Genomic DNA, 15,106 nt, shown 5'->3' with positions numbered 1-15,106 from the left:
GGCATTGTAAGACGGAGTTTCCTATGTACATTGGCCATGGCCCTGGTGGAAGGACAATCACGGAGCATGTTAACAGCGGATGTCGAATCCGAAGACGGGCAACGACAACAATGGGCCTACAATGGGGACCCATTGCACCATGAGCTGCAGTGGGCGACCATGCCTTGGTTTGTTCATTAGCTTAGGCGAGGGCTTTAGCCAGCATGGGCCTAGTTGTGTCCGATTTCTCGTTGTGTCCGCGCACTGAGGGCACCTAGAGGGTATGCCAGCTGCGAGGTTGGGTTGCTGTGTGCTGCGTTGTTCAGAAATTTGTCGGGCGAGTAAAGCAGCGCAGTGACTGAACGCCCTCGCACCAGTGGTTGAGGGAAACCGGGGGCAGGCCACTAGCCACTGGGCCTACTACTGGCGGTGCCGGGGCAGAGTGAATTATTTTCCCAGCGGTTCCTGGCCTATCCCTCGTCTCGTTTCGAATTGCGCATCACAATTGTTGCGCCTAACGCAGCCTACGCTCCCTATTCTGTCACTGGCCAGCGCTGTGCTGCACTCCACGACTACCGCTTGTCCATCCACCACCCCCCCAAATTCAGGCGCAACTCCGAACCCTCCCTTTCAATCACAGCCAACTCCATCTGCACCGCGACAAATCTACGCCATCACCTCTGTTGTACCAACTCCCTCTCCTAATTTTCAAACTCTCTCACTTCTTTCTCGACGACGTTCGTTACCTTAGCTCGAGCATCATAGCCCTCGTGCTGCATTCACATGGCATCGCTCCTGTAGCAGCATCGACTTTGTCTCGTTCTCATTCCCTCTCGCGACCAAAGAAACGAAGCTTGGGTGTTGAAACATCCCTCCTCGTCACCCTAGACTCAATCTTCCGACAAATCTACCACAAAGTCTCTCGTTTCAATTCAATGTCGCCAACAATCTATTAGCCTCCTACCGCTTCCCTTCCTACACTCGCTCCCTCTGCATCACTCGCTTCCTCCGAGGCACGCATTTTAATACACGAAAGCCTTGTCGGCGTGTTTGGTTCAAGGCATACATACAGAAAAGACGAGGATTCTGTTCGAGAAGTGGAACAACGTAATATTGGACACCTTCAGTCGCAGTCACCGCTTCGCGCCTTATCGGGACGTGCCTTCTCAGGCCTCCTCTACTTAATACATCAAACCGTCCAACTCGGTGCCCTGACGCGCAATGGCACCTTCTCCGCCTCGACTGCGAATCCTTTCAGGTGAGCATGACTTTTTGCTGACCTGCCCTGCCCTGCGCAGGTCCGCTCAACCCCCCATTGGAATTTTGGCCTTTGTCTTCCCCTTTCCTTGTGCTTTGTTAGCCGTCAGTCCACTTGAGATGAATCGTGAGCTAAGACATTGCTGTATAGTGGGTGGAAATGCAGTTTCCGCTTTCTTGTCATGGCGGCTGCAAGCCACCAACGCCTGCGACGTGACCTTGGTGTGGAAAGCCAATTACCAGGCTGTCGCCCAATATGGTGTCTCATTCAAGTGAGTGACTTGGATCTCGCTGAGTCTGTTACCACACGACTAACACTCCCAGATCTTCTCTGTATGGAAATGAACGATTTAAGCCCAGATTCGGTGAGTGAAAGCAGCAGTCCCCTGAGAAAGACGAAAACTGATCTGGTTGAAGTCGTCCAAAGCCCTGAAGAGGCGGCAAGCCAGCAGGCTGCCTTTGATTATGTCCTTCTCTGCGTCAAAGCCCTTCCCGACGTCTACAACCTAGCAGATATAATCCAGTCTGTCGTTACCCCTCAACACACCTGCATTCTCGTTAACACCACAAACACTTTGGGGGTGGAACAACAACTTGAAGAGCGGTTTCCTACGAATGTTGTCTTGTCTCTTGTTTCCGGCGCCAATTTGACCCAGCTTGGGTCCAGCGAGTTTGAACACACTGGATCAACGGAAATTTGGGTTGGCCCGGCAAGCAAGAACGCCTCGATTCCCGAGTCGATCCAGGGGGACATGTCAGAAGCCCTGGCTATGACCTTGACCACTGCACAGGTCGACTGCAAAGTGTCGGGAAATATTAAGCAACAGCAATTTGAAAAGATGATTGGGTCGGTACTGTTCTACATTGGGTGCAAGCACCACATCTGTTAACGTTTTGTCTATAGGCCCATTGCATTCCATCCTGCAAGCGTCCTTTTCGAAAAGCCGAACCTCTCCGACCTGGTCCGGGTACCTGGGGTCCACGATCTGATATCCGATGTCATTGAAGAGTTGATACAGATTGCCCTCTCTCAAGATTGCAAATTTCCGAGCAACTTTAAGGAAACCACAATGCGATCCATGGTCGGATCAAGTCAAGATCCTAGCACCATGTACCAGGACTTCACATCTCGCCGTCCCATGGAGGTCGAAACCTACTTAGGCTCTCCGGTGGAACTAGCCAAAAAGGCGAACATCAAGGTCCCCCGACTCGAAACTTTGTACACCATGCTACGTCACATCAACACTGTCAGTAAGGATCGCCCTGCCGCTTCTGCCAGCATGCCGCAGTCGCCATCGGTCATGCAACCGCCGCCCCGCACGATGTCTCTTGCAAATCCCCCTCCTCCTCGACAATCGAACCCCCCGGTCAATGGAGGTCCCCGGCCGATGCGCGGTCCCAACATGGGACCATCCATGATGCCACCCGGGAGACGTGGTCCTCCTCCCGTCAACGGCTTTCGCGGACCACCAAACAGTTACCCGCCCCGAGGACCTAGTCACATGCAACGTCGACCGTCTTACGATGAAACGAATCTGGACGAGTTTAGTCACGTTGTGCTTTACGACGAACTCCCTGACGGTGAGGTGGCTGCGAATTTTCCCGACAACGGAAACGCGGCTGCGGCGGCGTTGCGTGAGCGAGAACTAGCGCTTCGGGAAAAGGAGCTGCACCTCAAACAACACGAGATGGCTATGAGGAACCGCCCGGGTCGAAGGGCCTCACACAACCGGCACCAGGACTTCGATGACGACGACGATGACGACGATTATTTTGATCCGATGCAGCCACGCGGTCCTCCAATGCCCCCGATCGACCCAGACAATTTCGATATGATGAGTGTTACATCTAGGCGGACTAAACGGACAACCAGCCAGAACCAATTGCGGAAAGATGTCTTCGCTAACGGGAATGGCATGCGTCCCGGTTCTTATGGTCGCCCCAACCTCAACAGGCATCGGACCAGCACCCAGCTCATGTCCGACATGCCTATGCTCGGAGAGAATATCCTGGACAATCCAATGATGGGCTTCTCGTCCAACCGGTATGGTTCGGTGGACCGCAAGGAAATGGCGGATGAATCACGTGCGAATTCCCTAACGGCAAGCCGGCTTCAAGAACTTGGTGCAAATGGGGCCCCCTACCCTGGTCCGCCTAGTAGACGAACAAGTCGGTCGCCGGGGAATCCATTTAGCCCTCCTGGACGGGCACCCAATCGACCGTCTCCCCCAATTGATCCCTATGTGCAACCAGGACAGCGCAACGGCCGACCATCTCCGCCAGGGGGCATGCCTGCACCAATACCCAGGTATCCTCCCGGCCAAGGCGGCATCATTCCTCCACAGCAAATGGAACAGGCCGGGGTGAGCAAACCATTCCCACCACCAAAAGCACCTGTGAAAAGTCTGACTGGGAGTGCCAGTGCTAGCGCTGGAAGCGGCGATAGCGGAAGTGCCAATATCGATTCGGAACCGTCAGCCCACAGCAGCACCAGTAGCTTCGCGCCTCGACAGATGTTGAGCATCCGTTGAGAGGGTGTTTCAGCGCAGTTTTGTGCAAGTTAACCTGGATTGACGAATTTGTTGCACTTTGGCGAACTACATGATGAGGACACACCTTGGCCACACAGCATCACATATACCGTTGATTGTTACCCTGTTTCGCATATACCTTTAATGATCGGCGTCCGCGAACATTACGACACGATGGGCCCGCGCCGGCCCTTCACCCTCAGCAAAAAAAGCATTGAGATGAGTTTGGTGGATGACACACGGTTGAATGGAGATGTTGTAACATTCGACTTGTGTGCCCTTTTCTAGTACATACAGCATTGCAAAGAGGAGTTGGGCTCCGCTTTTTCTTTTTTTGCACATTGTGCCCGACCAGCACTGCACATTCTCAAAGACAAGGGATTGATTGGAGGGCAGACTGAGACTCCTTGTGTCTCTCCGTTTCAAGTTGATTGGAGAGGAATTTTTGTATTGCATAAATTGGGAAGATACAGTTTTCAGGCACGAACACGATGGGACCGAGAATGAAATAATCACATTATGCTAGATCTCTGCATGGTAAACAGGGAGAGGGTGAAGGAGGGTCAGGGAAACATGATGGTGGTACCGGTTATGGTAGGGGTGGTGAAAGCAGGGTAATAATCGAATGCAAGCAAAAATTGGTCGGGGAATGAGAGTACAGAAAGAGGAGCCGGAGTGAGTCGGCACCTGTATATCAATCTGAAGACGCTCAGCTGTGCTTGATCCGTGTTCAATTACGAGTATTATTGCTGGGTCTGACACCGTCACTCAAGAGCCCCGTATCCATAGCCTCAGCCTTGCCGACACTTTGACGAGGCTGTGTCGGAGTTGCCTGGACCTTTCTAGCCTGTCTGGGAAAGCGCGCTTTGTACGTATCAGTCGACAGTCTTGGCACTAATACAAATCCGACGATGCCACTGCCACAGCACGTCTCCCGCCATCATTTTGGGACTCGTCTACCATAGTCGTCTACTAGCCTCCTCAGGACTCGGTAGTAGTCCTTCAACGCTACGTCACTGAGTGCCTTCTGCGTAACCTTGCAGCGAAGTACCGAGTACACATCAGACCCTCAACTAAAATCAACAACAGAATGAGGAAATCCGCTTCCCCTGCTCATCCCCTGCGCCTACCGTTATATCCAATCAATTGATCCGCTGTGATCCCGCAGTTGCCCCCAACCTAGCTGACGCAGGCGCAGAACTAGCTCCTATTCCACATATTATCACCTCAACTGGTCCCATTTCAGCCACCGAGATGCTGCTTAGCCAGAATCGCTGGCCGTCGCTCGAGACCGTCGGCTATTTCAGGGTGACGCCGGTGTAATCATTCTACACAACCGTAAGCAATTCCGCCGCTGATGTCTTTCTACGTCATGCGAGACGTTGGCAGTGGATGGACCGTGACCTTACCTGAGGGCCCATTAAACGGACCGACGCCAGCGGCTATACGTTCGTGCGAGAAGCCTCGCGAACCCCGGTCAATGCTGGGAGGGTCTCTGAAAATGTGACCTAGCTCTTCTGGAGATAGTGCTCGCGGCACTGAGAACAGATATCGATCGACGATCAGGGTCTGGGTACATAAGCAGTCACGCAGTGCGCCGTAAGGCTTTGCGACAAGCACCAAGTCACTAGGTCAAACCCACTTGTCTGAGACCCCAGTGAGCCTTCAGATGATGTAAGCGATTCTCCCTCTCCATTGTCTCTTTAACACTTAAGAGAGAGGCTGCTGCCAATATCTGGCCAGGATTGTTCAAACGCATTTTGATACATCCTGACTCTTTCTTTCCTGCTCTCGACGATGCGTTAACGACCCTGCCTAGATACAATCATTTTACGCTGTGAACAGAATATTGGGCGGCTCCTGAGAGATTTCTGCAAGGGCTTCTTTGGTGGACAAATCCTGGATTGGTCTCGAGGGAGTCGCAGCAAGACGTGTGGACGATACTATTCAGTCGGCCAACCTCTCCGGGTTATCAGGCCCACCCAGCGGCATTTGTCGAACTCCCTCTCTCGCAGTGCAATGGCGGTGGATTGGCCCAACGTCAGCAGGATTTTAATTGACGGGCTGGCGCCTTCAAGCGTATCTTCTGAGTGCTCGGGAGAAATCTCAGAATCCCTCTACACGATAATCGCCTTCATATGACAATGCTTGCCTCACTGCCATCTCGATACGCCCAAGCCACTCGAAGAGCCAGGGCAAATTGAGCCACGGTTCACAGGAGCCGCACCTCACCACAGCCGCACTCATCGACAGCCGCACTTCATAGACAGCCGCATTTCACCACAGCCGCACTTCATCGACGATATAATCTGCGATCAAACCATACCGACTACCTCGTCGTGCCTAGCGAAGGTCCCTTGCGACCTCGCCAAGGATTCTATCCGGCTAACGGCACCTTCATTGTCGGGTTGGAAATCTATACGGAAGTTGTGGAACGAATTTTGATTCTAGACCTCCTCATCCAAGGGATCATGTTGGGCTATTCCAATTTCAATCCTGCAGCTGTTTTGAGACCTAATCTGGCTTTAGTCAGGGTCGAATGCTGTTATCAAGCCTCCTTGTGGCATTCGTCAGAAATTGTGTCTACGTCACAGACTTAGCCTAGCAACCAGGGCAGACAGCAAGGTCCAGTCAGGCATCAGCTAGCTACCATCCTCCAAATACCAGAGCCAACAGACGAGGGCGACAGTTTCGTTTTATGGCTGCCACCTCCTCCATACGGCAATACCTATGCATCCATGATTTGCTTATATTGCGGCTCCGAGTGCGGGAAATGCGGGAACTGCGGCGATTGGTCGGTGGGCGAGTTGTTGGATCTGGTGCCGAAACGCTGAATGTTATATGGCTTGAATAGCTTTCCGACGGACAAAGCGCGATCAGAAACGAAAGCCTCCGCCGTGGGGTGAAGCCAACGGTGACTGGCGGGTCGAGAAAAGTTCTAGAAGCATTTGCATTCCGCGCGCACTCCGCATCTATTCCGCATTGGGAAAGGTTTACCTTCCTCTTCAGGTAAGGCGTGTGCCCTGGCTGAGCTGTGCTGATTCCTCCTCGAATAGGGTATGCAGCCTCGTTCCTTTCAGGTAGGTCTGCAGACCCAAACGCGCAAGCGAGGATTGTCAACCAGTGCTGCTTTGCCCTGCAGGAATGACTACTCGTATGACTAAGGAGCTGCAGGGAACGTTTAGTCGGAAAGCCTAAAAAGCAGGTTGGTGGATTCGGTGCATTCTTCACTAACCAGAGGCGCTGGATTCCAACAGCGTGGTTCTTCCTTCCTTCACCGGCCGGTTTGAAGGACGATACCACTTCACTGACTCAAGTTCGGTTACTCACTTGGAGCGATATGGACTCTATAAGGCGCCTTCGACTCCATGTGTCGTCATTGCGCCGGAGCTCGCTCGGAGTCGGTCGCATTTCTAGTTGTTCTTGAGATCCTTACGAAATTCATCGGTCAGCACTACTTGCGGTTCCCCGTCTCCATAGACTTCTCAGCGACCCGGGTATACCATGAAAAGCCCCACTACAGGACCTGGAGGTTCAATGTGTCAAAAGGTTATCAACGAAGCTAGTGGCATTGGCCATGGGATGGGCAAGTGCCCACTTCGGTTACACATATTCGCTTGCTTCAAATCTCAAGCTACATTGATTTGCGACCCTTCAATTGCACCATCGACCGAACACAAGATATAGCGTGGACGATCCTAATACTCTCTATCTACAACCTCCCAACTTTGAGCCACCGGCCAACATGGATTCGCAAAGTCTTTTCGAAAACGTTCCTTTTGATACGTGTGCGGGCTTCCCTTTTGACTGGGACCATACCACGGCGGTCAATCTTCCAGGCCAACGAACCTCTGGACTTGGCCACGCCAAGCGTCTGCCAGAAAGAAAGTCTCAATCGTCATTGGATGAGGACTATGACCTGTTTGAGTCTGAAGTAATGGATAAGTTTTTCTTTGACGTGGTATGATTGCCTGGCTCCTTTCAGCTCAGGAATATCTGTTAACATGCCTCCTTTTTCAAGACTGAATCAAACCCCTCTAGAAACAATTACACAACTTCAAGTTCTGCTGCATTCTGTGGACTGCTCGAAGCGGAGGGGACGTCGCCACCGGCAAATGAGAAGCGAATAAAGGCCGTTCCAGATGGCAGTTCCCCCGTACCAGAAGTGGTCATTGATATCCCCGGAGAGGTGCGTCACATGAGATAACGTCAAGCCTTGCCCAAGCTGACTCTGGTTTCTCATAGCGTCGTCGTGCCCAAAATCGTGCCGCTCAGCGGGCGCACCGTGAACGGCAGAAACGCTATGTAGCTCAGCTTGAGAAGAGATTCTTCGCCTTGCAAGCCAACTACAACCATTTGGACGAAAAGTACAAGAAGGTCGAAAGAGAACACCAATCCTTGATCCAAATGCTCTCCTCTCGACAAACTCCAACCCCATCCCCCGCCTCACAGGCAAGTGTCGACTCCTACCTGTCCATCTGCATCGACGATCCATTAGTGCCGAACGAGTTTCTACTACACGAGCAAGAACCCGCGCAGGCACTAGCGCTGGGAATAGATGGGATGTTTTCAACAAAGTTGGGAGTGCCCTGACACAGGCACGAAGAAATCATGCTCGCAAGACAGCGTGGGCTGAAAAGACTGGTGGCATACATCCTCAAAGTAAGAGATGGCATGCATACGGTCTCGGCAACGTCGAGTATCATTTCATCGGGATATATATCGTCCAAATCCAAACTCACGCTGGAGATCGGATCCCTCAAGACTGTTACCGTCCTCACATATGAGTGATTCAGGGTCGGCTCCGTTCACTCTACACATTGGTGATGGCCACAGAGGGCACACAAACTATGGCTCTGCCTGATGCTCGAACCGAAAGAAGGTCACGGCCGCCAGTCAAGAAGGATGTCGTCACTCTGTCCGCGGCGCGGAACAAGGAATATTACCACTAAATCTGGCCCCGTCTTTAGGCGCCACCAACTTACATATCGGACACTGGTCGATCGAATCGACCGGCGGATGAAGATGTCACGGCAAGGAACGGGATCCGAGGTATAACTTGGACGCGAGCCGGGCTATTGGATGAAGACTTGGATGTCGTCGAGGAAGCAAGATCAAGCTCGTTGGAGGCAGAATTACGGCCCACAACCGGCGAAGGCCAGAGTCTTCCGTGAAAGGGTGGCATTGGCCGACACGTCGTTTGACGTTTTGGCCTGAAGCCGCTTCGAAAGACCCAAGATGTGAAGAAAGGGCAAGAGGCCAATGTGGGCCAGCTGCTGGAGATCTGGGAACGAAACCCTTCTCCGAAGATGCCACATGTCAGATTTGCAGATGCAAAGTTCCCCCAGCCGAGAGGCATATGGTAGGATGGTCAGCGTTGTGATTATGCATTGAAAAGTGTCGCGGATGAATCTTTTCTCCCACCCTGTCTTTCGCCATTTGCGAATACGGTCCTCAAAGAAGCAAATAAAAAAAGAGAGGGTTCATAGCCTAGTGGCCTTCGCTTGAGGAGGGCGGGGCAGGAGGAAGAGGGGCGCCACCAGCTGATGATTTTTTTCCCAAAGCAGGAAAAGGTTATCATGGAGTGGAAGTGAAGTAATCGGTCAGGACGAATGGAAACACTACCTAGATAGTAACTACTGATCACGACAACAACAACAATTGGAATAGGTTGGAATAACTAGTCTACCATTTCTCTCTCTTTCTCTCTATATATATATTCTCCGTACGGAGTACCGTCTACCTAATTATATTATACCACTATATATGGCATTGGACCCGTGGGCGGGAAAAGAACTGGTCAAACACCAGCATTACTGCTGCCGCTTTGCAGACCAGAAGGATCAGAACGGATAAGATCTCGCGCAGACTTGATCTCCCCGGGCCAGTGTGTGTAGTGTACATAGTACATAGTATGTATGTATGTATGTATGTATGTATGTATGTATGTATGTATGTATGTATGTATGTATGTATGTATGTATGTATGTATGCATGCATGCATGTATGTATGTATGCATGTATGGATGTTTACTTATTCGGGAACGTTGTGTGCAAAATCGGCCCCCCCCCCCCTTCCATGTATCTGTATCTGTATCTGTATCCATCATGTTTTGCACGCACGCACGCACGCACGCATGCATGGCATTTCCCAGCGAATGAAATTAAATACAATTCTGAACTACTAGGTACGTAGAGGCAGCACCTACCTAGGGAGCCTATCCATCATGGTGGTAATACAGTAGTCTGGTTTTTTTCCCTGAGAAATTCAAACAGACAGACACGAAAAGTATATACCGGATATACTACCTCGCCACTTAGTGGCTTCTGGCTGCTCGGGTCTGGTGGGTCGGAGACTTGGAGGTGCTAATACATCTGTCTATCTTCATTTTGTCCAGGTGCGCTTGAGCTGCTGCTCTTCCTGTAGAGTACCTGAGCATACGAAGGACGGAGGGACGGAGGACGGAGGGACGGAGGACGGAGGGACGGAGGACGGAGGGACGGAGGACGGAGGACCCAGTATATTCGGTACAATTTTCATATCCCGATGCATACCCTTTACCCTTTTTCCTATTACGTCCCCCTCGTCCTTGACTTCCTTTTCTGGTCCCCTACCTATCCATGCCATACCCATGCGCATGCGCATCCCGCACCCCGATCCTGACCCTGATCCAGACCTTGACTCATTTTCCAAAAAGAGAAACAGTGGACGTAAGATAATTTTTTTCGGCGCCTTTTGGTCACATCTCCATCCCATCCATCCATGAATCCGTGAGTCCATCAACCCACCCATTCGGCCAGCGATGCAGAGGCGGAGTTCAGTTGAGAGTAACAGTAGTAGCAGTCACAGCATAAATATACAGTTCATTTGATTATACAGGCAGACCATGCAATGATGCTCAGAGTAGGCGGCTCACCTCAAGCAAGCAAGAACGCCCACATCCAAGTCTGACGTATACAGTCGACAGGGCGGGGCGTAGGTAGCCATGTTGGCTCGTTGTTCGCTTGCAGCTGGATAGTTGTACAAGAGAGTTGATCCGCAACTTTTCTCCATCCTCCGTAGTGAACCAATCTTCCCGGACTGACCTTCCCATCATTTCGTCAGGATCGCGGCAGGCGACGTCATGGATCCCATGTTTCTCATTGCTTAGTTGACCTTTTACCGCCGGTTCAGAAAGTTCACGCCACCAATCTGTTGCATATTCAGGAGGCTGTCCGCCCTCTGAAACACATCGCCTCGGAAAAAAGAATCTCCGTACGCGCTCGCCGGTGTGCTCGGCACGGGCGCCACATGCGTCGGTAATGCAGACGAACTCGTTGGTGTTGCAAGAGGATTCGAGGTTGCATTCGAATTGGGATTGTTTGGTACCGTTGCCTGGGCTGCCGGCCCGAGGGCTGCCGAGAGCGGTGTTGCCGGAAGCGGGACCGAGACGGGGCTTATGCCATTTGTTGCTGTAGTCACAGATCCTGCAGAGTTGATTGTCATTGAGGAGATTGGAGGCATGCTGCCGCTGACCATTTGTCTCGTTGTTGTGCTTTGCGTGCTTGTTGAGGAGGGGCCAGGAATCGGTGGGACGGGAATGAGGGGAGGAGGGAATGGGCTTTGCAGCGGATAGTTCGAGATTTGGGATGACACGGTGCTCGGTGGGTAAGGCGAGGCAATGCTACCGTTGGTAATTGTTGCATGCACGCTGCTGGGGTATCCATTGCCATTGACCACAGCGCCAGGCGGCTGGCTTGCGTTGGCACCGAAAACGCTCGGCGGCGGCATTGCAGCCGCAGCACTATCCGTCAAGTACCGCCAGGGACTCGTCTCTATCAATCTCCCTGCCTCACGACTCGCTTTCTGGACAGGTCTCAACATCGTGATGATCTCCTGTGATAACAACCTTTGAGACTTGGCGATCCGCATCTCCGTCAGAAGCTCAATGAAACTCATCAAGAAGTTCTTGCAAAGGAGCCACAATGAGGGGTCATTTCGACCGCTTCCTGCTGCGACGATATGGACGCTAGGATCTTGAACCCGCATGTTGACGAGTCGAATTTGGAGGGCTTCGCTGATGTCGATACACAATTTGCACCGATAGACCAGGGTCGACCATAGATCGTGCACCGCCTTTGGCTGTCGGTTTTCTTCCGCCGCTTCAAGACATCGCAGAAATTGTGCCTTGGCAATCGGAATGGTGTGCAGAGCAGCATCATAGGCTCTTGTCAGGGCGAGGAAAATCTGCTCGAACACGGCTTCCTCTTGAGCATCGGTGAGACCCGTGGCGGGATTGACTCGAGCAGCAAAGGTATTCGAGGGTGGGAGGCTGAAGACTTCACCGGACCGGGGCGTACTAGCTACCGACGAGGATGTGAAGCCATTCATCGTCATAGCAGTGCGTGACCCTGACCGTGATCTCAACCCAGAACTGGAAGCGGAGGTGAGAGTGCCACTATTTGAGAAGGTAGAAGACGTGCCAGTGAGAGTCCCACCATTCAGAGTGGTACCGGTCAAGTGAATCGGAGTCGGGAGGGCAGCCGAACCTGCAGGTGGTACAGGATTCGGTTGATATGCTGGGACGTTCTCGGCAACTGGATGCTGAATGGCCGTGTCACTGCGCAATCTCCCAGCTTGCCTGGAAGCAAGATTTCTGTCTCGGGTGGGTGTGGTTGCTCGGACTGGCTGCAAAGGAGTGCTGAACTCCTCCGGGATGGTCTGGATAGGATGTGCGTTTCCACTGGACATCTGTCTTCTATGACCCAGACCCTGTGCAACTCTCACATCCGCCCCAAAGCTTTGAATTGCATTTCTGACTTCAATCATACTTCCGTAGAGCAGGAGCATCAATGTCCGCACATAACGGGCATCAGACCCAGCGACAATCTTTTTGACGTTATCTTGCAGCTGTGCAGTTACGTGCGTGTAGGCCATAATGCAGGTTGCACAGTCCCTTCGAACGCTATCCTCGACCTTCTCAACCGCGTCTGTGTCTCCGGGATCGACAGCGTCCGCTTCTTCCAGTGCTAAATTGAGCCGGTCGACATGAGTGGACGCATTGAAAAAGGTGAATTCTAGTGTGCTCCTGCGCACGTCCTTTCCTCTGATCGCAGCGATAAGACCGGATATTTGTGGGTGGATCTGGTACAGGGCATATAAAATCCCTTTGGCACCTTCGATGACGGGATTGTTCCATTCGGTCTCGACTTTGTGCTCCGGAAGGCTCGACAACCGTTTCACAAAGGCGAGCCTGTGCCTTCTGGGGTCGCGTGGACTGCTAGGGCTTGAAGAGCTATTCCCGCCAGGGGAAGACAGCGCACCATTACGTTTCAAAACCGAGCCGTGGCTAAAGCCTCGGAGATGGCTGTTCCGGTTCACCCTGAGCTCGTCTATACTGTCCAAGTCAGGCTTTTCTTTTCGTAGCATGCCCATCCTCTTTTGCCGAGCAGCAGCCGAGGCTTGCAGGACACTTTCGCTGTTGCTCCGGTTTCTCTCGTTACTCTGGCTAATCAGTGGGGCAATACCTGGCCGTCGAAGCGCAATCGGCTGCGTATTGGAAGTCATTCGATAGTGTGAGCGAGTCGGTACAGGGGGTGGATTTGCGAGAGTCTGGATTGGTGATGATTTATTGGCCTCTGACCCGGAGTCAGTGCTATTGGTGCTGGGTATGACAGGGAACCTGCTGCTCAAGGAACGTTTGAGAGGTTTCGGTGTCATCTCCATCGGGCTCTCGTCAACCTGAAGAGACGCTTCAACATCAATGGGGGTGACGACAGGATGTATCTCTCTCAGATATCGCTTGATCTCAAGGGTGATTGCCGTCTCTCGTTCGTGGTCTGTCATTTCTGAGAATGAGACTTCAGATTCTTTGGCCTCCACAATCTTCTTCAACTTGAACCGCAGTGGATTTTCTGCGATCTTCAATATCTGCAACTTGGTCATTTCACACAGCTCAACGGGCAGATCTTCCACCCGATTATGCACGACCGAGAAGACACGCAGGGATTTCAAATTTTTGATGTCGCTCGAGATTTTTCGAACCTTGTTTCGACTGATATCCAAGATTTCCAGCTGACCTAGCTTGTACACACCTCGTGGGATCTCGCGGAACACATTGGATCGAATATTGAGGTATCGTAAATGTGAGCATTCCGAGAACCGAAGCGGGATATGCCAGATCTGATTGTGGGACAAAGACAGCCTTTCGACCTCGGCCTTGATCAGGTCCACCACACTTTCAGGTAATCTTGCGATGTTAGAATGACCCAGGTCCAATGTGAGTTTCGGCTTGACTGCGTCGCTGACGGCTTCGCTTCCAGCCAGCGCATGTTCAGTGTCCTGTCTTGCATCGGCGACCTTTCTCCGAAACAGTTCAGTTGTATCTTCAAGAGACAAGAGGGCTGGCTCGCGGCCGATATTATTTTGTGCCACTGTATTTTCCTCCCGCAGGGGAGATGAATCCTCCGCACCTAGGGCGCTGCCTCCTCTTTCAATATTCAGCCTGTTCTCACTCGCAGCGCGAGCTCTGTCGGAATCTTCAAGGCGAGAAGGTCGTCCCAATCGAGAGGCGTCCTCTGGACGGAGCATAGTCCGGGGATTAGTGGCTGGGGGCAATTCAGGGTCCATGATATTAGAAAGATTGATGTCTCGGAACCCCAGCACAGGAATGGTGTCAATGGCCAGCATTGAGGCGATGGTTTATGCTGCGGAATGGCCTACGCATCCGCAGCATAGTCGATGGGTGGCATTCAGGATGCAAGGCGGGACGTTGCTCCTCTCTAGCACAGTCGCCAAATTGTCGCAGTCGCCCTCTCACAGCAGCTCCGAGAGTCTACAGTCTCGGTTCTCAGAAGCTCAGATGGAGGAAGAAGTAGAACAAGTCGCTTGGATTCGATGGGTTCGACGGGTTCGAGGCTATCAGAGGGTTCTTTGGTCGATCTGCATTATCCCAGGGATGGGTGAGGGTGACTTGTAGGACAAAACGGGGGAACGTAACGAGGGAGGGGTTCGCGTGTCACTTGAAGGCACTGTCGATTTCTGGTAGGGCGTGACGACTGTAAAGAAGGAAAGAGGTAGATAAACTCGATCTTTGTGTGCAGAGAGCGCGGGCAGCGACCTTGGGATGCTGCTGGAAACTTGTTTCAATGACCGTAAGAGGTGTGTTGATCACAGTGGATGGGGGTGCAAGCAAATGGCGCGCGCCTCTGGTTTGCCTCCGTGCCTCCTTGACCGTTAGTGACACAAAAGGGACCAAACACCACAAAAGTTTCTTTGTGCCTTGCATGCTAGTTGTGGGCACTGTGGCACTGTGGCTAGTCACCCGGATCAACTCCGGAAAATCTTTCTTGCCGGGGCC

The 15,106-nt window shown here is 52.2% G+C and overlaps 3 protein-coding genes across 3 annotated transcripts; 2 read left to right on the top strand and 1 right to left on the bottom strand.

Annotated features, from left to right (window-relative positions):
- Positions 1-1,200: 1,200 nt before the first annotated feature.
- On the top strand, positions 1,201-3,767 carry Z520_07445 (uncharacterized protein; the record flags this gene model as incomplete). Its single annotated transcript, XM_016777943.1, has 5 exons — positions 1,201-1,237; positions 1,388-1,508; positions 1,561-1,601; positions 1,654-2,083; positions 2,141-3,767. 5 exons carry the CDS (start codon positions 1,201-1,203, stop codon positions 3,765-3,767), a joined length of 2,256 nt encoding a protein of 751 aa, XP_016630849.1.
- A 3,745-nt stretch (positions 3,768-7,512) lies between these two features.
- Positions 7,513-8,360, top strand: Z520_07444 (uncharacterized protein; the record flags this gene model as incomplete). Its single annotated transcript, XM_016777942.1, has 3 exons — positions 7,513-7,728; positions 7,789-7,956; positions 8,013-8,360. 3 exons carry the CDS (start codon positions 7,513-7,515, stop codon positions 8,358-8,360), a joined length of 732 nt encoding a protein of 243 aa, XP_016630848.1.
- A 2,566-nt stretch (positions 8,361-10,926) lies between these two features.
- Positions 10,927-14,436, bottom strand: Z520_07443 (uncharacterized protein; the record flags this gene model as incomplete). Its single annotated transcript, XM_016777941.1, has 1 exon — positions 10,927-14,436. The coding sequence occupies one exon, from the start codon at positions 14,434-14,436 to the stop codon at positions 10,927-10,929; it is 3,510 nt and encodes a 1,169-aa protein (XP_016630847.1).
- Between the last annotated feature and the right edge of the window lie 670 nt (positions 14,437-15,106).

Source organism: Fonsecaea multimorphosa (assembly GCF_000836435.1).
Source record: "Fonsecaea multimorphosa CBS 102226 unplaced genomic scaffold supercont1.15, whole genome shotgun sequence".
NCBI lineage: Eukaryota > Fungi > Ascomycota > Eurotiomycetes > Chaetothyriales > Herpotrichiellaceae > Fonsecaea > Fonsecaea multimorphosa.
This window is presented reverse-complemented; position numbering and strand designations above follow the sequence as displayed.